At 42.0% G+C, this 23,654-nt stretch overlaps 1 protein-coding gene across 1 annotated transcript; it reads right to left on the bottom strand.

Annotated features, from left to right (window-relative positions):
* Positions 1-10,089: 10,089 nt before the first annotated feature.
* On the bottom strand, positions 10,090-17,918 carry LOC127301950 (uncharacterized). Its single transcript, XM_051332260.2, has 15 exons — positions 17,638-17,918; positions 17,176-17,264; positions 16,740-16,806; positions 16,544-16,659; positions 15,111-15,177; positions 14,967-15,015; positions 14,007-14,092; positions 13,639-13,892; positions 13,506-13,561; positions 13,190-13,275; positions 12,882-12,974; positions 11,798-12,233; positions 11,166-11,686; positions 10,833-11,061; positions 10,090-10,744 (listed from the first exon to the last, which is right to left on the bottom strand). Exons 1-15 carry the CDS (start codon positions 17,815-17,817, stop codon positions 10,449-10,451), a joined length of 2,625 nt encoding a protein of 874 aa, XP_051188220.1. The 5' UTR covers positions 17,818-17,918; the 3' UTR covers positions 10,090-10,448.
* Between the last annotated feature and the right edge of the window lie 5,736 nt (positions 17,919-23,654).

Genomic DNA, 23,654 nt, shown 5'->3' with positions numbered 1-23,654 from the left:
GCTTTGGCCGTCGGCAGCGTGTGGAGGAGCTCCAGCGAAGGACCGGCAGTTGGCACATTGGGGAGCAGTCGGAGAGTCTGTCGGCAAGCAGGAGGAGACGCTGCTGACGAGCAGCACAAAATTGCCCAGCCAGCGAGAGCAACATCAAGCAGAATCACACCAGCAACATCAAGCAGAATAACACAGAGAAGAGAAAAGGCCGCTCTGCACAACTGCATCTTGTGATGGATGTAACCGCCTGTACGTAGTTACAGCCGGCTGGTGAATAGAGTTCTTCATAAATAATGGATATCATGTTTCCCCAAGAATCAGGGGAAAAAAACTGGGCACGCTTCAGTTGCTTGAATTTTCATTTCTGGCGCAAACAAATCATTGGCGTGGTCACTGGTGAAGTAATGAATAGACCTTAACTTTGACCTGTCATTTACGAGAGCGTTCATATTTCCAAGCACAATCGTCATGCAATTGCTGCCGTCCACGATCGACGGTTTCTAGCGCGACCGCGTGAAACCGTCACACCGTGTCCACGCTCGACGTCTAAAAAACGGTATATGCCCAGCATTTTCAGAGCAGACGGTGTAACGAGCGCTTTAAAAAAAAAACTCATAATTACGTCAGCAACGTAGGGATCCGGCCAACACAAGAGTCGTACCGTTTTTTATGCATGAACTGGTATTACAGGTTCGTAAGGTATTTACTGATTTGGTCTTGTGGAGTGGCACACTTTTGTCATCGATGATAACCTACGGAACCATAATTAACCAGCTTCACATCATGTCATGTTGTGTGCCGTATCAAAGCAACCAGATATTCAGATCACTCCAAGTACTCAACGGCCTTGTTTGTACCTGTCTACGACCGTGCATGCATTGCTATATGAGCACAAACCGGCTAATTCAGGACTTTCAGATAGGATCGGCATGACCAGCTTCACATCATGTCATGACCATGCATGCATTGCCATATTTTAGCAATTTTCCCGTTCTATTAGATAGGATCGGCATAAAAATATGTGTCAATCATGGAGGGTGTAATCGACGATCATGTGGAGTAATCTAAGGAATTTTGTACTACATGACATAAATGATGTCATAAACGCACAAGTGAAATTCATTCTTAATTTAATTATTGTTATTTGGAAAATTGCCTTCAAAAATATATGCACACATCTTTCTAATTGTAAACTTTATCTGCAACTTAATTGACTCTGAAACTAATATTTATCAGCGACTTAAAAATATTATACTGGGCATTGCAAAAGGAAAAAAAATGTGTAGTTTTGTGGTGCACTTGGTGCACCTGAAAAAGTCGGCATATTTTCTTGATAAATTAAGGGGGAAATTAATTAGGAAAGGAAACCAACATATCTATATTGTCACAGTAATCCAAGTCTAGGTATAAAACACAGCCCCACAAAGAAGAGTAATGTACCGTTGTTAATAATATTGGACCAAATTCTAACACCAAATTGCATTAGCTACTATTGATGTTGAGCATATGGCTTATTTCTAGATCTTTGTTTCTGACTCTTTGTTCAAATTTGTGTGGCATGTTTTATGTGAGTTGTGTCGATGTCCTAGCTACTGTCATATATTCTAAAATGTGTGGGTTTGATAATCGAGTCGGGTGCATATGTGATGATGAGCTAGAGTTGGTAACATGTCATGTCAATCCACTATATTTCTTCACAAAAATAGGACTAATTTGAAAAACCTTTGATGTCACTTGACACTAGGGGTCTAAACGGATAGGATAATTTTCACAAAGAATTCCTTTCCATGTCCATTTCAGAGGATCCATATCATGTTTGAAGGAATCTGAGAGATAAGGACATAAGTGAGTTGTTGAGTTCGTCCATTAAACAATAGCTTACCTATATAGTCACTCTATCGAATATGAATGTTTTGTTGAATCGTTTTATCAATTATTTTTGGTTGTATAGTCTGCAGACTTACTTATGTGTGTACATGTTTGATTAATTTTGTTTCTATCCCGAGTCGGTCACATATTTCCGGATTCGAATCCATAGCCGGTCATTATCCGACCCGCTCTGAATCCTCGTGAAAACATGGTTTATGATATGATAATAGGAAAATCCGATCAGATCCGCTCCCTACTTGACACGACAAATATGTGTGTAGTACCGCCACTAGGGTGCGCCACATGTCCCGGTGCACGAGATATTCTCCCCCATTGGGACAAGTAGTTACATATCCACATAACGTATTTGGGTTATTTTGCTCTCTTTTTTCCCCACAGGGAGTGGATTTAATTCGTGGCAAAATGATCAGCCTATTTCGTTCTTCGTTTACTTAACACGTGTGTAACACGTGGGGTCATCAAGTCTACGATCTCATATTTCCGGATTCAAATCCGTAACCAGTCATTATCCTATCCGCTCTGAATTCACCGAAAACATGGTATATCATATGGTAACAGATAACTCGGATCCGATCCGATCAATTTACGTCCCTACATGACAACCGCAAATATGTGTTTAGGGTGGCTACTAGGATGCGCCACATGTCCTGGTGCATGAGATATTCTCGCCCATTGGGACAAGTAGTTACATGTCCATGTCACGTACTTGGGTTTTTTGCTCTTTTCTTCTATAGCAAGTTGATTTAATTTGTGGCCAAATGACTACCGTAGTTCGTTCTTCGTTTACTTTACACATGTGTAACACGTGGGTATCAAGTTTGCAATCTTATATTTTCATATGAAAATCCATAACCGGTTATTATCTGACCCGCTCCGAATCTAACGTAAAAACATAGTATATATATAATATGTAACAGAAAACTCTGATCTGGTCCATTTACGTCCCTACATGACACCGCAAATATGTGTAGTGCCGCGAGGGTGCGCTGGATATTCTCCCCCATTAGGACAACTAGTTACATGTTCACGTAGCGTATTTGGGTTTTTTTGCTCTCCTTTTTCTGCAGGGGGTGGATTTAATTCGTGCCCAAAATGATTAGCATCCTACGAACGGTCTCTCATCCCAGTTCGTTCTTCGTTTACTTAACACCCGTGTAACACGTGGGGTCAGTCATCAAGTGGTGTACCGTACACCCAAATGGAGATATGAACGCGCCTTCAGTCCTATCTTTGATTTGAAGAATCGTTATTCTCTCTTTGAAATAGAACCAGGTGAAGAATGGACAGCTGAGTGAGTACGTAGGTAGAATAGTAACTCAAGCGATCGAGCAGATTCATTTTGACATTTGAACCTCCGGTGTCAATTTTCTAAGGTTCCGTGAGAGAACCTGCGATTCGTAGCTAACCATGGAACGATCGATACGACGAATTTGACCTTTCATATAAGCACAAATTTGCAGCTTGTACCGTTGCTGGTTTAGCTGCTTGAGAGTTCAGACATACACATGCGCATCGCCGAGGGGAAAGAACGCGAAATTCACCGCAAAATTTAGTCACGGACCGTCGCAAAAATTAGGACGACGGTCGAGACTGCTATTTTGTTCTACTCGCAGTCGTGGATTTATTCGGACAGAGTGCCGCTAGAGGTAGCTAAGAATTGTTGTCTGTGTTTGCGTAGGCGCAAATAATATAAGTAGACGCGGAATTCTTAGTTTGACACCGTGTTTAGTTAGCATGGCATGACATGCGCCTACTTGATCTATCAATGGAAAGGGAAGTAAGTACAGATTAATAGCAGTCCGTCCTGTCCTTGCATGCATGCATAAATGCTGATAGTGACAATGATATGACAACTAGCTAACATCATGCAGTGTGGCGCAAAGAGACAGTGTGAATCATATGCGCATATACATCCATCAATAATATTCTTCAGCTGAAATACACACGGACCACACGTTAGAAACCGTTCGCTACGATATTACACTAGTTGATTAGAATTGGACTGACGCGTTCCAGCTAGTTTGTACATAATAATACAGCAATAATTCTTGTATAACTATACATACTTTAATACGTACCTGGCTACATATAAAAAAGTTAAGTTGGGTGCATCGCTACTCCCCAATAAGTAAGGTATTTTTTCCCTGAAGTTTTTTTAATATGATTTCAATCCTATATAAAAGAACAATTTTGTTAAGTTAGCGTTGGTTCAAGTTATACACCATTCGATTGTATCCTGATTCATGCATATAAGTTGTAAGTGGGGTTGTAACTGAGTTTATTTTTGAGTGAATTCTATTTTTTACCTCGTAGTTCTGCAGTTGTGACACTAATTGCTCCGTTTAATAAAAAAAATCATCTAGATTATGCATTTTAGACTATTTGGACCCTCGATTTCTGGTGCGTATTCATTGGGAAAGCTATAAGGTGATTACCTAAGTTCAAAAATATCAATACGGGAACAATGAATGAAACAATTGGATAAGAGAAGTCTGGACATAATCATAGACGAGGGCTTCCGATATTTACACATTTTGTCGCACCACATCGACGAAATACGTCGGCCCTATCTGACAAAAACAAACAAAACTCTAAATTGAGGTAAAACCATGTCTAAAAACTCCTGGATGGGATAGTTTTGTAAAAGTTGCACTAAATGGAGTAATATGTGTCACAAATACGCAACTATAGGGTAAAAAATGGAATTCTCTCTTTTTTTTTTAATTGCAAGTGAGAATGCACCTAGTAAAATGCTCGGACCTTGATATTGATTTATTATTCTTGCTAGTCATGAGTAATGAGTTGATGATGTTAAGTGGATTCTGGAAACTAGTCAAACTCATAAAAGAAAGGATGTTTATAATTTATCATTTCCATTTCTACATATCTCCTTCTCTCTAAATTATCGTCATTTAGATATTTTTTATGTTCAGTAGACTGAGATGCAACCAGATATATTCGTCACTAGATTGCCAACAACACGTGTGCTAAGTCATCATGACACCATATGTTGGTCATCGACTAAACCTATCTGATTCTCTAGCTACTCCCTCCATACCGGTTTACAAAGCAATTACGTATTTGGAGAAAAAACTTTGACCACTAATTTGATCAGCATATAAGATATATATCACAAAAATTATACTACTAGAAACTTCTTTTGAATATGAGTCCAATGGTATAATTTTTGTAACATATATCTTATATTTTGTTAATTAAATTTGTAGTCTAAACTTTTTCTCGAAATATGTAATTATCCTATAAACCGGTATGGAGGGAGTAGTAGAAGTTTAAATAATCAATATCATATTTATCCTTGATTCATGAAAAAATTCAGCACATCTCTCAGATGGGAACGTGCCTTCATATTTATAATTCTGCATTCGGCCAAAATTTCTTGTTTATCTAGTACGGAGTATTCAGGAAAAAGTCAGTAGCATAGACCTTAGACTGACATTGACGACAGAGCTCCCGGCCATTTCCATTTTCAAAGCACAATCGTCATGCAATTGCTAAGGTCCACGACCGACGATTTCTAGCGCGAGCACATCAACCGTCACGCCGTGTCCATGATCGACGTCTAAAAAACGGTTATCTGCCTAGCATTTTCAGACCAGACGGTGTCACAAGCACTTAAAAAATCATAATTACGTCTGCAACAACGGATCCAACACAAGAGTCGTATCAGCAATATTTTCCCGATTAATTGATCGTCTTGTGCTACCATGGACTTGTGTACCGTTTCTCCATTGTCAGTTTACCTCTTCTCCATGGACTGGCATTACAGATTTGGTCTAGGAGAGTACACTTTTGTCATCGGAGATAACCTGGGTAGTTATAATTAATCAGCTCCACATCATGCCTGCTGGGTGCCGTATCAATGCAACCAGATATTCAGATCAGTCCAAGTAATTAACCACCTCGTTCGTGCCCACCTATAACCGTCCATACATGCATTGCCATGTGAGCACAAACCGTTTAATTCAGGGCTTTCAGAGCATCTCCAGTCGCGTCCCCCAAACCGTCCCCCAAAGGGATTTGGGGCGCGCCGGACAAAAAAAGAGTTCCAGCCGCGTCCCCCAAAGCCCTTTTTTGTCCGGCGCGGCCCGATACGGTGTCCGGCGCCCCGAGTCCGTCCCCGTCCCACAGGGGACGCACCGGGGACGCCGGACACAACGAAATGAGAGGCGAGGAGGCGCGGGGCCGACCCGTCAGCGGCTCGGACGCTCAACCGCCACATACGTAGCGACGGTGCAGTTGACAGGAAGCGGAACCGTCGCATTGGCAACCGCGTCGACGACGCGCCAACCCCGCCGAAATGGAGCGCCGACTCCTCGGAAGAGCAACCGCTGCTCTCTTCGACTTCTGCGCCGCCGTTCATCCGCGCTCAATAAGACCCGTACGTACGCCGTCATTCATCCAAGCCTCCATCCGACACCTCCAGCGACGATGAGCTACATCTCCCAGCTCCCGTCCGACACCTCCAGCGAGGGAAAGCCTGCTGGCTGGCGCCATTGGTGGGACAAAGCCAGGACGCCGAGCAGCGGCGACGATTCCCCGCCGCCAGTTGACAGCGAGGAGGAATGGCTGGGCTGGGAGGAGGAGGAAGAAGAGAGCGAGGCCGCGGCGGCGGCGGTGGCCCGTGCGAAGGCGAAGGCGGCCAAGGCGAAGGCTGCCAAGGCCAAGGCCGCCAAGGCCAAGGCCAAGGCCAAGGCCAAGGCCAAGGCGCAGCCGACGAGCACCGGCGACGACGACGCGTCGAGCGCCGACACCGCCTCTTCGGAAGAGGTGGCGAGCAGGAAGCGCCACCGCGATGACGACGACGAGGCGGGGCCATCAGCGAAGAAGAAGAAGTAGATAGTTTATATGTATTTAATTATATTTTTTCGAAGTTTTATATATAATTTGTTTATGTTCAACCGATTTGAATATTATTAAATAGTTTCTTTCTAGCCAAAAAAAATACTTTTAATGTTTGGGGGCGGCGTTTGGGGGACGCGGCTGGGGAGCGACGTCCCCCAAACGCGGCACGAACAAAACACGTCCCCCAAACGCTCGATCCGGCGCGGTTTGGGGGACGGTTTGGGGGACGCGACTGGAGATGCTCTCAGAACCCTGGCCTGGGCTTTTTTTAGAGAAACAAGAGAAGCTTCTTTTTTACGGGGAAACAAAAAAAAGAACTGCAAACTCGTTTCGCACCCCTCATTTCATCTTACTTTGGCAAAAATGGAATGACATTGATATTTCATTTCATTTTTTAAATTTGAAATTCTAAGCTGAAAAAATCAAGTTTGGCTGCCACAATGATTTATGGAACGATTTCCAGAGGAATAACAGAGTTAAGCACATGAATTGATTTACCATACGATACCAATTCGTGAAATTTACAACTGAAATGATGGTTCCAATTCCATGGCAGCCAAACATGTTATGTATGGAACCTCGATTGAATTTCACAATTCTGGCACGAAATGATGGCTGTCAGATGAGCTCTACATGTTCCATTAACAGAAAGGATAGAAGGACCTGAATTCATGTCTACGAACACTTAATACTCGCACTTTCTCAAAGTGAGTTGGGCCAGCTAGCTAGCTCGGTAATGGTTAGAGTGTCCGAATTTGGAGAGATCAATGGATACCTAGACCTACATCTTATAAGCCAATATCAAGGAAAGGCAGGTGTAGATTACGCTTTGTTTTAGAGCTGCTTGATCAGCACGGCAGATGGAAAATGGATCTTCTGCAGAAATATTTCGTTCCAGCATATATTAGTAAAATCTTCAAAATCAAAACTTCTTGCTTGGCCCCAGACAAACATGGCTTATTTACGGTTCGTAGTGCCTACTGGTTCGCCATGGAGGATACATGGGTTTCATCATTGGTTTTTTCTTCAAGTATGGGAACATAACAGTGTGGGATTTAATTTGGAAATCAGACGTGCCACCCAAAGTGCAGCATTTTGCATGGAAGCTTGCAATAAATTCTCTCCCAACATGGTGTAACAAACAGAGATGGAATCTCGAGGTTTCTGATCGGTGACCTGTATGTGAAGTGGAAGCTGAGGACAGTTTCCACCCCTTTATTCGATGTTCCATTGCTAAGAATCTGTGGATTACTATGTCTGAGGTTTGGCATCTCCCTGATATTGACTCAGTTCAGAACACGTGCATTGAGTGGCTTCTCAGCTTTGTTATCTAATACTACAAGGTGTAGTATAAATATTGTGTTGATGACCTTGTGGAGATCCTGGCATGTTTGGAATGAGATTTTCCATGATAAACCACCTCCTCCAGTTGAAGCCTCCAAGAGATTTCTAGTAAATTATCTTGATTCGTTGATCCAAATTAAATATCATTCTGGGAGGAAATAATCAAGGGCAAGTACTTTTCAAATCCTGCGATGAGTGAGCATGACCAGAAGAACAAACGGAAAAACCAAAATCTGCAATGGGTCCTGCTTGCGATAGAGTTTTTTTTCGATAAAGGATGCTTTATTACTTTAATAAGCAATTACATCCAGCCTCTACATAACCAGGATGCACACAGCCGTTTTGTTGTCTCAAGTCCAAAAGGATAAATAATAAAAACTAGGCGAGATACATATCGGAACGATGAATCATATAACGCCTAAAGTGTAGGTGGGGCATCTATCCGTATACTATGCTGCCACCCATGTAGGGAAAAAGTATCCCTCGCCGTAGCCTCCAACCGTGTACAGACCTCCGTACATAGCTGTCGGTTCTCCACTCGCTGTAGAGGTAACCATGAACGGAGAATACTTGTACATCTGTAGATGACCTGCAACAAAGAACAATTTTTGTCATTAAAGATCTTGTCATTTCTACATAGCCAAAGCGCCCAGATAACTGCTAGCGCCCCCACCCTAAGAAGCATCTTAAACCTTGAATCTATACCATGAAGCCAATTGCCAAAGACATTAGCGACACTAGTCGGAGGATACAAGGTAGACGCTACTTGGATGACAGACCATATAGATCTCGCGAACTGGCACTGGAAGAATAAGTGTTTGATTGTTTCGTCCTGATGACAAAAAACACACCGTGTACTTCCATGCCAATTCCGCTTAACAAGATTACGCTTGCGATAGAGTGGTGCAAGGTAAATATTGATGGTTCGTTTGGAGCTAATGGAGATGCAGGTTGTGGCGTTGTTGTAACGGACCATGATGGTACAATTTGGTTGTTTGCTTGTAGACAGCTTTCGTCCTGCCGTGATGCTTTAGAAGCTGAGTTATATGCAGTGCTGGAAGGCTTATCTCTAGCCTTACATTAGTGCAATCAGTCACTGGTAACTGAAATAGATTGTCTGGAGTTGACAAGTCTGCTGAAGAAAGGGGACCTGGATAGATCATTCCATTCTACTATTATAGAGGAAATGAAAACCTTGCTTAAGATCAGACAAACTTGTGTTACTCATGTTAGTAGATCTTAGAATACTAGTAGCCATTTTATGGCTAACTATGCTAGAACTAGAAACCATACGGCAGTGTGGCTATCCTCCGGTCCGTAGGGTTTAGCGGACATTTGCAATAACTTTTGTAGTCTGATTCTCTCAAAAAAAAAAAAAAAACTTTTGTTGTCTGAGTATTTGAGTAATACAAGTAATTTTGCAAAAAGAAAAGCTAGCTAGGCACCCTTTGCCATGGACCGGAAGTAAGATTTCAGGCAACGGTGGAGTGGTACGGCGCGATCGATCTGACGAAGTCTATGTCCACGCCCCTCTCTCTCTCTCTCCGGACTCCGGAGAACCCAGCTGAGTTAGCACGAGCGAGTAGCTAACTAGCTGATGGCAACACGGAAATCAGCGGTCCACCGGCGGTGCACGCGGTCGTGGAAACTGGAAAGTGGTCAGGTCGGAGCGACGACGCATGACCACACCGGGCCCAAATCACGTGTCAACGTCCTCTTTTAGCTACTCCGTCTGTCAATTTATCCTTCTTCCTTCTTACCAAGGGTCTATCAATGTTTCTCATCAAAAGGTTAGTAGGCATGAACTTCTTATTTGACAGCATAGAGAATACAGACCACTGAGATTGGACATGCTGGATACGGCAAAATACTACTCCCTCAGATCTCGCCAGGGCTTTAGTTCAAATTTGGACTAAGCCCCCAACACTTATTATGTATCAGAGGGGGGTAGTAATGATCATCACCCACAAATGACTACCCCATCACAAGCACATAAGATCAAAATGTCTCAAGATAGTTTTGTAAAGAACTATCAATTTTCAAGTTCAGAGCTTAGCATGACACTGTTTGCCCCACATTACATCCTCTCAAGGAAAAAAAAAACTGACGTTCCTTTTCTTAAAAGTAAACTGATACGTTACAGGGGAGCAACTAGCAGTCTAGCACCATGTATGCGCTGTGGTTTTCATGGCATAGTAGCAGAACAGAATGCCTTGACAGAGGAACGGTGTAAAAGGCAGAACGAAGGATTGACAAACCCCACTCACCAGAGTAGTCATCAACTTGTATCAAAAGCCAAGTAGCAGGGCTCTGCTACATCATCCAGAAGTAACATGCCACCTTGTATAATGTCAACCAAGCTACTCAGCCTCCTTAACATCTGAAATCTCCATGTCTGATGCTTTGCTTTCAGGCACACATTCTGGGTCTACCGTCTCATTCCCACCATCGGGTTGCTCGTCTGATCCACCACTCTTCAGGCTGGGTTTCCCATCATCAACTTTTGGGATTTTGAGCCCAAAACGAAATGATATCCTGTCAAGAAGCTCCTTCCCGTCCATGGGAGTAAGCATGACACACAGATTGGTCTTTCCTTTCCAACAAACTATGGCGATTGCATTGGGATCCATGCCTATGGATTCTACATCCTGATGCCCTGGAATATTAACAACGAACGTTCAGTTTTCAGTAAATCGTGATATTCATCATTTTTAAGGGCCAAAATGAAAAGGAGTGTAATGTACCTTCTCGCAGTATTACGACACAACAGCCTCGTAGTAGAGCTGAAGCTTCCTCGCCGAATTTTGCATCCACAAAATCAGGAAATTTAATGATTCTGTACTGTAGAAGGTGCTGGAAGTCTATTGCCGATGCATATAGAATCTGCTTGGTGATGTAAGGAAGCAGCAGAGGCAATCCCTCGGATGACAACCTAAATGTGCATGGTGAATCCTCCTTTGTCGACTGCCTTTCCTGAAAGATAGGGGATGGATGAACGAGTTGCAGTGTTAAATGTAAGGTTTGCGTTCTGAGAAAAGCTTGAATAAATAAACATCACAAATTAGTGGGACACTTACAAATATCTTCAGGCCAAGCGAGGTAATCTTCAGCCGCTCCCCAACTTTTACATTGAGCTCCAACACTTCTTGAACTGATTTTGAGACATAGTATATTCTTTTAACATGACTAGTATCAGGGTTCCTAGTCACAAGATGACCTTCAAGTTTAAATGAATCCTTGATGCCGTAGTAAGATACTATGCTTCTGATTGTCGCTTCATCTTTAAAAAATATCACAGGATCAACCCCTCTCCATCTGGTTTGGTTTTGGTTCTTTCTCTTATCTCTCTTTGATGCTTGATCATTTTGTACCTCAGCAACAATCACCTTAGCTTCCTCGGAACTTCTATCTTCTGAAATTTCATTATCCATGTCTTTGTTTTTTTGTTCATTCAGAACATGGCTGTCATCAACCCCTTGCTGGTTAATAGAAGTTTCTTCAGAGAGCACCTTATCAGATCCTTGACCATTCAGACGATTCAAAGCACCGTCTTTCAAGATACCGTGCTCACCTTTAATCGCTTCTACCACCTGGCTCTCTGAAATTATGTCCAATGTATAGGGTACTTGAGTACTAAGAACCAGCATCCACTATGAGATATGATGCAATTATGATTTAAACATATGGAATAGATGGATGAAAAAAGTACCATTCAGAGGAGAGAGTTTCTGCAGTACGGCAATAAAAAATCCTCCACTGTTTTGGTCATGGGGAACAATTCTCATACAACGATGTAGTGGTAAACTTGAATGCTCTGTACGGATGGAGGTTGAATCTGACTTTTCATCAGAGCGCCTTGGAACTTTACCAGACTCAGATTCATCTTGTTTTATCTCTTCAGTATTGGCATTGTCACCATTATTGCTGCCATTGGTCGCTATCTTTGTTTCTTGTTTTCCTTCTACCATATCCCCTGACTCGTTCATTTCTGCATCGACCACATCTATGTTGACCACATCACTGCCACCCACTGTACAGCTGTCTGTGGCACCTTTACCTGAGGGGAACATACTTGGTGATATTACCTTCTTCCTGTAGTGAAGTACATCTTCATAAGTGCCCACCCAAGAACCACGATCCCGTACCTGTAATATACAGAAACAATCACGGAAAGGAGCAGAGTGCGAAGAATTATTAGATGTATAGAGGCTAACGGCGGTAGAATAATTGTGTCAGAGGATACCAAGAACAAAGAATAAACTAGGATCTGAAATAACAGCAGCTGGGTGTGGCAAGCTTCTTTTGTCTTTTAAGTGCATGATACACTAGAAAGGAATTATTCTTCCTAGTAGAATATTTACACGAATGGGAACATCCTCTCCTTACAGAACTTCTTCTACATCTCTTTACAGAAATTATATTACGAAGAAAAGAATTACATTCAATAAAACATATGAATAGAAAATGTTTGAGATATAGTTGTATAATGTGACATGGAAGTGCAAGTCCAGTTTCCACTTTATCCAGCGCACTAAGCTTTGATTATTGTTAGTGCATAAGGTGTCTAATTAGACCACGAAAAAGATGTAGAACATTACAGGTGATGCTATTCGGAAATAGATGGAATATGTTCTGTCTCATCTTACATGATTTGTTTGTACTATCCTCCACATAGGATGGCACGTTACAAGTTTACAAGAAGCCACGACTTATTAGGAAAAGAAACACCTGGTGGGCAAGATGAGGTACTGTAAACAAGAAAATATGCATGATATAGAAACATGTACACTAACCTTCCAGGTGCTAAGTCCAGGACGGCGGACCAATTCAGGTAGCTCGTTAGAAACATCCAGGAGTTCAACAGAATCCCCACATCTTCGCAGAATCTACATAATTGAAAAAAATGGTCAATGTTGCGAAAGGCACAAGACATACAAATCAACAACTATACAAGAACCTCAGAAAGCAATATGCTAAAAGATGAGGTGTCATGTTTGGACAAATCACAATGCATTTCTCTGACATCAATTTGCCGTGCACTGAACGGTGAACACCACTTTAAGATTTAATGAACCTATTCAGATATATAAAAATATATTACCTCGCCAACAACAGCTTCATTTTCAACAGGATTCAATGAACATGTTGAGTAGACCATCCTTCCACCCACTTTAAGCAAAGCGATACCTGAAACAACGAATATATAAGCCTAACTCCCTGGAGTAGTAAATCATTAACAGGGCAAGTAGCATATAATCAAATATCAAAAAAAAAAATCAATTGTGCAAGGGAGAGACCACCTTAAAGGTGACATAAAATGCTTAAATATGTTTCAAAAAATAAGACCCTAACTTAGAGAACCAACTTGACAATTTCGTGGAGCAGATAATTTGAATGGTGTATCTTTTAATCCTTACCACGCATAGCTATTTCCACTTGGAGACGATGAAGTCCATTACCCATGCCAATATTCCTGGGTAGCCAATTCAGTCGATAAGGAATTACAAAGAAAATGGAAGCAGCAAACAAGCTAAACGATACAGTGCTTACCACGTTCTCCACATATCAGGAGCCTTACGGACAGTTCCATCGCCACTGCATGGCACATCACACAATACACAATCAAATTCCAACCTCTGCGGCTTCGACTCATCTACACATGTTTCCGGACAGAACTTTGCAAGACTACAGCCAGGAAAATTTTGGGCTTCATGATTTGTCACTATCAGATTGGCTGTGCACATTCTTTTTGTCTGATGTATTAGAAGGTTGCATCTTTGCACATCGAGATCATTAGCTACCACCTAAGTTACAGAGTAAGAAGTGCAAAGTATTAATAACACATGATATAATCAACGTATTTTAGAATTGGCAGAAATAATATAATAATAACTATAGCTGTAGATAGATAAATCCACCATGGCATTTGGAAGCATCCCAGGCTTTGTTGACTGGTGGATCATCTCAAGTAACTGGAAAGTTTTAGACCCTGGAGCGGCACACACTGCATAAGGTCACAAAATTCATGAGATATATTAGTTTATTAAACAAGTCTTCCCTCGCAATAAAAATAACACTGTACTCAAATACTGTTCTCCCTTTAAGCTAGAGTTCTGCGTAAATAAGTTTAATCCAAAATCAACCAAAAAAGACCTGGCTTGAATAGAGATTCAACTACCTCATGGAGAGTTGTGTAGCTACAATTGCTAGGTGTTATGTTTTTTTCACTTGTTAGAGAATTCCATCCCTAGAAGATAAGGAGACACTGGAGATGAGAGAAACTGACTAGCATCGGTGCTGAGGGTGTGCAAAACTGAAACCAGCTCAAACAGTGGAAACTGTCCAGTTAGTATTTCATTTTCATTCACAGTTTGAATCTCAACTCCGAAGCTAGTACAAATTTTTGAACTAGCCCAAACCGGTCAAACAAACCAAACCGTGTTTGCACAGGCTTAACAGTTGCTAAGGGATGTGAGGTAGGTGTGAAGATAAATAAGTTTTGTACCACCACCAAGCTTATCACCCAACGCTAAGCTAAATAAGACATGTTTTTAAATTGTTATCGTACTCCTTAGAACCCATATATGGTGCTCAGGGATGAAAATAAGAGAGTTCAATGGACAGAGAACTCTGATTCGCCTACTTTAGCGTCTAATACATACGGATGTGAATGCTCTTATTGCAGTTAGAAAAAATCTTCATACTAGTACTTAAACCCTTTTTTAGCATCAACTTGTTTTATCGGGCATTTTGGCTATGGACATTATAAACCAGATTATTGGAGTAGCCGAAGTTAGGCAATGAGGCAGTTCAAATGAAAGAATTTTTGTTATGTAAATTGCATGCCGCAAACATGTGAAATGATGGACAAAACGTACTGTCAAGAATATGATGGTCAGGTTGCACTTTCAGAAACAAAGGTGGAACCTGCAAGAGCAATAAACATCATTTAGATAAGATCTGACCAAGACATCACAGATAAACAATTTAGGGCATCTAAGGAGTAAACTCAAAGCACCTACCATGCTGACAGCCTCTTGCCTAGTTATATTGCCAACTTCATTCTCTTGCTTCAAGAATTCATGGAAACTGTAAAGAAAACGAGGATGTTAAAATAAAAAATGATGTGTCACTAGAATATAGTCTGAGAACTTCCAGCATTACAAATTACAAATTGTAATCGCGGCACATTACTAAGCGTGCGAAGATTACACAATTTATTCTCCAAAGAAATTGAGGGGCAGGTGACAAACATGATCTTCTTTGCCTTTCATAATATGGTTTTACTTATTTGCCAATGCTTCAGCAAATCTAAGGTACTAGGAGCTACTCTATCAATTCAGTTAGCACTCTCAAAAATATAATGAGAAACTTCAAGAAGAAAGTAGAACATTGAATGTAGGATGCAATATGACATTACAAGTTTCCAAAGAGGTAATTGAAGAGTTTCAATGAGCCCTCAATTTCAGATCAAAAAATTCAAGGCAAATAATCGAAGGAGTGAGTTGGTTGACAGTTGATTCATGGGGAATTTCAATGTATTCAGCCAATCAGATTAAACACTTTGGATTAAACAACATTTAAGGGACAAGGAAATATCTCGACAGATCATGGATACATAACTTTATGTAAAAGGAAATTGCAAAATTCATTCCTTTTTTATCACACACCAGTTTAACAAGTACCCTATACTGCATAGAGTTCTCCTGTGGCCTCTGCTTTTCGACAGTTCTATTGCAGAAAGCCCAATGTGTTGGCACTTAATGCAACTAATGTTAAGGGAAGATTAGTAATCCTCATCATACAGGGCCCTCGCAGCCCATAGACAAAATCCATTTCAGTATGTTCCCAGGCGACTTTCTGCTAATAATGCCACAAGAACTCCTCCTCCAATGCCGCCGGCCAACCTCCCGGTGATCATCTTCATTAAGGAGTAAGACAGGAACGGCAAACGCATATCAGCATCACCGTTTGCATTGAGCGCATTCGACGACCTGGGAAATCAACTGCCTGGGCGCTGGATGATTTTTATTCCACTATGCGCCCAACTGGACGAAGCAAACAGCGTGGAGTACTCGCTACTAGAATGATTATTACATATACAAATCCCTTCTGTATTTTGCAGCCTGCATCATGGAGTAGAAGCTCAACACAAAGAAGCCTCGGCGAGACAACAGATCAGGCCGAAAGAACAGAGCCCCTCCTGCCGGCAAGGCAGGCGGAGGAGACAGAGCTGCCAGATATGCGGGAAGAACTGGGCTGTGTTTAGACTCATCAACGATTCTAACAAGTATGCAGTTTACTAAACTACCCTTCCACTAAGCAAAGCAGGTAGATTAGTAACACTAACCACATCTGTTAGTTTGCTCATGCAATTGAACTTCCAGAAAGCATAGAAGCACTTGTTGGCAAGGCTCATTCAAGATAAGCATCAAGCAGTACAAGGTGGGTTTACCTCTCAAGTGCCTGGTTTCTCCTCAGCTGCATCCGAGAAAAGTTCAAATGCCATGCGAGATTGCCAGGGTACCAAGGCAAAGGCCGAATAGCCTCTTTTTCATGCTCATCACTGACCTGTGCATGACAAAAGCATTACAATACAGAAAATATCAAGGGCATAAATTAAATTGATGAACAAGTTGTTTAGAAATAACCTCAGTCTCTAACGACTTCCTGAAGTCATTTTGTAACTGTGATTGTATGTCTTGATAAAACTGAGAGCTGGAAAGTAAATAAAAAGCATGAGCTTATTAGGATAGAAGAATCAAACCACAGAACTACGAATTAAGTTATCAGCAATTATTTCGGACATAAAAGGAATTAAAAAGGTTTTTTTGGTACAAATAACAGGCCATTTTATAAGAGTACATTCTGCTCTAACTATTAGGTTGGTTGTTCATATTCTTCCAAAGCAAACACATACGAAAAAGGTAACAGATGTATATAAACTATCTGATGAACCAAAGCAACCAGCAGGCAAACCAGAATACAGAGCATATCATCCTCTCCTACAGGTTTGATTACTGGGTCCCGATCCAATTGTTGTTTGATTATATGAGCATGCTTACGTTTCAGAGAAAGTAGCATTACCTCGCATTAATCCTGAAAGCGGCAGGCAATGGCTTCCGGAGCATGCTCATGAAGGTATCCCACTCTTCCTCTGGAACAATTTGCTGCCCCTGTAAGGCATACACATGTTTACACATCCAATAGGATCTTAGCAGAAGCCACATCAAAATTTTGCAAGTAATGCTACGCCCAGCTGAAAAACTGCAGCAGCTACAACTACTGAGAACAGAAGCAAAGGCAGCTTAGCCCAGCTGTGCTGCTATTAGTGCACGGTAGTCTACAGATCAATACTCGATACCTCAATCCATCCATAAAGCTGCGCCTTACAAATAATAACACATCCGCCCCTAAATCAACAAACTATATAACATTCTAAACTGAAATATACTTGCAAAAACCTAGGCGAGTAAGCTCCATGGCATAACGAAGCCAAAAAGTGCAGAAACAGGAAGCTGCACGTGATCTGAACCAAGAGGCCTGCACCTTGTAGTAATCCTCGAAAGCCGGGTTCTCGGTGGCGAAGGGCTGCCAGCCGCCCTCGCTTCCTTCGCCGCCGCCGCCGGCAGCGGCGGGAGGGCGCTTGGGGTTGTCCTTCCAGACGTTCTCGCGCTCCTCCTTGAAGTGGCGGCGCTGCGAGCGCCCTCGCTTCCTGCCGCCTCCCATCTCTTCCTCTAGCACACGGCCCGCAGATTCTTCTGCTGTTGCGGCCTCTCGGTGGCGGCGCGGAGGAAGGTGGCTGCGGCGGTGGTGGGGTTTAGGGAGTGGCGGCGATGGAGGGGGGAAGAAAGGTTAGGAGGTCGCGAGCAGTGGGGAATGTTAGGCGGGCTTTGGCTGGGCCCATTGCGAACTGGAGAGGTCTGGGCTGAAATGGGTCCATTTAGCATTCATGGGTCCGTTTTTCAAAATTACACCTGTTCATACAAATTGTTTCTCAAAACTATTTTCACCGTTTGTTTCTTGTTGCTAGATATTCTAAACTAGATCTCATATTATAATCTTAATGATTTGCATTGCTCTAATTGTCTTTGTCATTGTTTTATTTGGAGTGCCTGTATCTCATAGTGTACTACAGTACCGTAAATTGCTAATTTTGGATGGCTACAATTTTTTGGCTAATGTCATGCTCTAATTATTATTTTGGTACCGCCTTTCTCTCATAGTTGTATTGCACTTAGAGGCATTGAGACACTTCCTTGACAAATCTCGTTATGGGAAGCTTTGGGATGGTACATCGCTGTTGTGGGTTAGGGATTTGTATAATCCTCCACCTCCTCAAGATAAAAGTGTAATCCTACGCAATCAAATTCACAAAAGGCGAAGCCGGTGATAGGAGATGCGCAACTATATAGGGCGCGTTTGGTTGCCTGGGCCGAAATCGTGCACCACTGGCGCAACGAGATGGGCGCGCATGCGCATTGCGAACGGGCCGCCGACCACTTTTGGCCCATCATTTGGTATCATGTGCTGCACCGGCCCGAACAGAGTTGCAAATTATTTGGATGCCTGGAGACAGCGTTTTTTCTCTGTTCAGCCATAACACATGTGTTTGGTTGCCATTTTGGGCACCCTGACAAGAGCTTCTCCTCACCACATTCAAATATGGTGACCTTACCATCATATAACGGCACACAAACAACTCAAACACGATCATACTTCACAACAAACACTTATACACAACGAACAAAGTACTTCACAGGTCCTAATCTAGCGTCAGAGTGGTAAGACGCTTGCCTAAACCTGGGGGCAGACTCCCCAGGTCCAAAAGCAGTGTTCAAACGCCTCCTAGAGGCCAGCACAACAGTGAGCTATACACAAAAGTAGTGTTTATCAGCCTCCTAGAGGCTAGCACAACTAACAGGATCAGACATAAACATAGGCAGCGATGGAGCAGCAGCACCTTACTGGCGATTCATACAAATTGTTTCTCAAAACTATTTTCACCGTTTTTTTCTTGTTGCTAGATATTCAAAACTAGATCTCATATTATAATCTTAATGATTTGCATTGCTCTAATTGTCTTTGTCATTGTTTTATTTGGAGTGCATGTATCTCATAGTGTACTACAGTACCGTAAATTGCTAATTTTGGATGGCTTTAGTTATAGTACAATTTTTTGGCTAATGTCATGCTCTAATTATTATTTTGGTACCGCCTTTCTCTCATAGTTGTATTGCACTTAGAGGCATTGAGACACTTCCTTGACAAATCTCGTTATGGGAAGCTTTGGGATGGTACATCGCTGTTGTGGGTTAGGGATTTGTATAATCCTCCACCTCCTCAAGATAAAAGTGTAATCCTACGCAATCAAATTCACAAAAGGCGAAGCCGGTGATAGGAGATGCGCAACAATATAGTGATCTGGAAGACATAAACCACATTTTCTACTTGTGTATCTTAGCCAAATTCATTTGGAATACCTTGTGACTTGGTAGTAATATGGTTGGTTCAATAGTGCTTGTGTCTTACATTTCGTATTGTTTGTAGTATCTTCGCAGCTCAGAGTTGAGTGCTCTGGATCATTAGGAACAACCTCACTTGTCAAATGGTTTTTTTTCTAGTTGATTGCCTTTTTAAATTGATAACCATGCTGAAGCTGTCAATGCCATTGGCAAGAAAGACAAGGCGTTGCAAGGGGTGATGATGAGGATACAAGTGACATCTTCGTAAGCATCGTTGGGATAACATATTCCCCTATCTTATTTCCTGCTAACGGTGACCTTTGTTTAATACGCTTTCACTTGGTCAATGTGCCTTTATTATTACTTTGAAACCGGACTCGGCTCGAAGTGATGTCATTTCATAGGTACGTAGTAGCTACCAGCTATGACTATGAGAAAAATGTCTTTTTTTAGAGCTATGTTTGGATACGGTCATGAGGCTGGATTTGATATGATGTTGAGGCACCATTGGTGATGCTAGTGTTATCGCCAAGGAGTTACGAGAGAGGATTGCAATTAATTTACTTGTTGTTTATGGTGCAAGGAGATGAAACTTTGAGTGCTTAAGAGATGAAACTCGCTCGATTCTCCGGAGAACTGTATATATTTCTCATAAGAGATGCTAGCAATTTATAAGTATAATCAACCCACCGAAGAAAAGATGTGTTGTATCTTACGGTTGAATTGTCTATGACTCAGTTATGAGCTGCATGGATAACATTTGCATGCTCAGTCAGCCGTTGAGAGGGGCAGCCAATCCGCTGAATCATGCTCAGTGAAGCTACAATTGTCTTCCATTTAGATCCAGCAGCGCCGTCATCTTCGTGAGTAATGTAACAAAACTATCAATGACCACGAGACATGGAACTCATTGGAAAGAGGCTCACGGACTCACGGTGTGTCCCTGCGTGAATTCCATCGGTGTAACTGATAGGAGGTTTTAAGAGATACTGAATGAGCCCAAGGAGTAAACCAGGGGCGGAGCTCTACAGGCTGTACACGATGTAGATGCATTATGGTCCAAAGAAATCCTTTTAGCAGTACTTGTGCGATTAATAATGCCAATGCATCACGTTAAGCTAAAAAGTGTATCAGGGAGGCATCATTTGAACTTGCAAGGCTGCAAACTTAATCAATGCATGCATTAGGCGAATTTTCCTCTAGCTCCGCCCCTGCATGAGAAAACAGCGCGCCTGGTGTTGCTGAACTGTGGCGGTGATGTACTTTTACTCATTATATAAGTATAACAAATTGCCCGATGTACATCATGGTACATGAACCCATTCCCAACTTGGTTCATCGTGACCGGATGCCTGCAACTCGCAAGCAAAAAAATGCAGCGGGACGAATTCAAAATGCCATGATTGGCTGGTAACACGTTTGGTCAAAGTCAACACATGCAGCCTAGGTACCTGTTACTTGTGGAGACTTGGCAGGCTGTCACACCAGCCGGAAGCACCACAAGCAAAGTCTTACTCCTACGTATTTTCAAAACCAGAAGTCGTAATCTCGTTGCAAACTGAGGGCAGAAGCGTTGAGTAAACACCGAGTTCCGTTGGATTGGGCCTGCAAGTTGCGATAGTCTTCTCACCGGGTTGTACTAATTTGTAAGTTACCTAGGAGTAGAATAATCTCGTACGTTAGAGAAGACAACGAACGAGAGATTTTGAACAATATGCATCGAATCAAATGTCTGCAGGTTTGTACGTGATTTAATTACAGCTCTCTCCGATCCATAAAAGGTACTAAAATTTTAATTCGACTTTTGGGTGCATATGCTCTCTCTACAAAAAAAAAAACTATATTTCGAATTGTCAAAAAAACTACAAAAAATTCTACATCTGCATCTCCATAATATATGTGATTTCACAAAAATTCTTCAAAAACTAATATTTTTGTGGCCTATGTAAAAAGGAGAAAACTTATCTTGTGAATAGCCTTAGGGACACTTCTTTTGGGCTTAAGCTTATGAAGAAGCTAGCTTATAGAATTTGGTGGGGAGAAACTCCAGTGGGGTGAAGCTATGAGAAACTGTTTGTCCTATTCTTTTCAGCTTATGGAATATGGGCTTATTTTCTAGGTTCAGTCGTGCAAAGTCTATAATACCCCTAAACTGCTCTAAAAAAGATGAATTGCAGTTGTAATGAGAATATGAGATGTTGACGGTCGGTGAAGTCAAGATCGGGGTATGTAGCTTGGGGATGAGGTAGGTCGGGGACAAGCTGGATGTCGCCGGTCGGTGAAGACGAGATAGAGGTCGGAGTTCTTCCAGTGGGAGCGGAGAGCTTGGGCGCTGGCGGGTGGAGATGCGGAGGAGCGGCGGCTGCAGGGAAGCCGCGGCTATGGGTGAGTGGCGGCGGAGGAGATCCGGCGGCGGCCGAGGGGGAGCGGCGGAGATCCGGCGGCGGGAGCGAGGAACCCTACCTTGCCATGTCTAGGTCTTCGATGCGGGAGTCGCTCTGTGCCAGTGCGATGCAGGAGCAGTTTTCCTCGTAGCGTTATTTCTCTTTTTTTTTCTTTGATTGATTTGAGATGGCTGAATCGTTATCCGGTGGAGGGGCATTCTGCTGTAAATAGAATTGCAAACAGGGGCAATTTCCTATACTGTTTCGCTTTGCTAACCCAGAAGCTCGGGAAACTGGTGTCGGACAGTTTCTGCGATTGCACTACAAAGTAGCTTCCCGGTGAAAATAAGCTGGCAGGAAGCCAGACACTTCTTTTTAGCTTCGGCTGTTCCCGACCCCGAAGCCACGTAGGAAGCCTAAAAGAAGTCAGCCTTATTCTCCGCACTAAATTTTTTTTTTGCACACGCCACGTGACAAGTCAAATTATCTCGAAATGACTTTGTGAGGTGTAGCAGGTGAAGATGTATGTGTGAACTTTTTGTTTATCTTTTTTTAAATTTGAAAATATGTGTAAGATACATGTCCAAAACACCACTCCCTGTAGAACTTTTATACTTTGTACTAAGTAGAGATCTATGTTAGTGGACCGGAATGATTGGTACCTCGACTTATTGGCATGCATGTCGTGTGTGATGAACTTCCATGTGACCTACTCCAAAAATGACAGCAGTAGGATTTTGTTTGCCAATCAAGTGCCTAGCAACGTTCCAATCAACTAAAAATCTCCATAAGAGGTAATATTTTCCTTCATGCTTTCTCTGGTCTGTAATTGTGACAAAAGATAACTTTCTAGAAAAACAATCGCAAGGGGTATTTTTTTGTTTTGTTCTTTGACGATGACAGGACTATATACATAGTTGTATGGTCAAAACATCCACATGCCATCCACCTTGTATCTATCTAAGAGTGTTATAAATATATTTTCACTACTGGGCACACGGTATTGATACAAAGCTGAGATGATCCCAGATACTAATCTGGGTGCCGCTCTACGTTGATTCTTATGGCTATACGGAAATTATGTTGTCAATGACATGTAAAAATCACATCATTTGATTGTGTGGAGATGGTTTATCTCATCGGAAAGGTTGAAGTCGAGCATTATTCCGATAGAGATGAACAACGCTGCGTATGAGATAGCTTGTTGTCGTCATAATATTTCGTGTCATTCGACGGGCCTATTAGATTTCTTTTGAAAAATCCGGTAAACCTTGTAATTATTATTCACAATCAATTAAAAATAGTATAGTGGTATTTTTCTTATAAAACAATAGAAGGATACCCGTGTGTTGCTGCGGAGATTTGTTGCATTATATTTAATTATATTAGGTTGTATGGGAGATAAATATATGAATGAATAGTATGAGAACTTAAACAAAAAATATCTATGGTATACTCTATTGGTTACTATAGTACTGTAAAACATTAACTGGATATAAGTAACTATTTGTTAAATTTACATGGAGTTGCCGGGTGAAAGAACAATTTGAATGTAGGGCTGCCAAACTCAAAGATATACTTGGCGCCCCCTAATGGATGATCCTCGGATAGTTGTGTGGTGTTGTCTTTACATGTGATGTTGCCTTTGAAAGTGATACACTACTGTGATTTCATAGTGCTGCTCATCTTTGCAGCAACCTCCATGCAATTTATACGA

Source organism: Lolium perenne, chromosome 5 (assembly GCF_019359855.2).
Source record: "Lolium perenne isolate Kyuss_39 chromosome 5, Kyuss_2.0, whole genome shotgun sequence".
NCBI lineage: Eukaryota > Viridiplantae > Streptophyta > Magnoliopsida > Poales > Poaceae > Lolium > Lolium perenne.
This window is presented reverse-complemented; position numbering and strand designations above follow the sequence as displayed.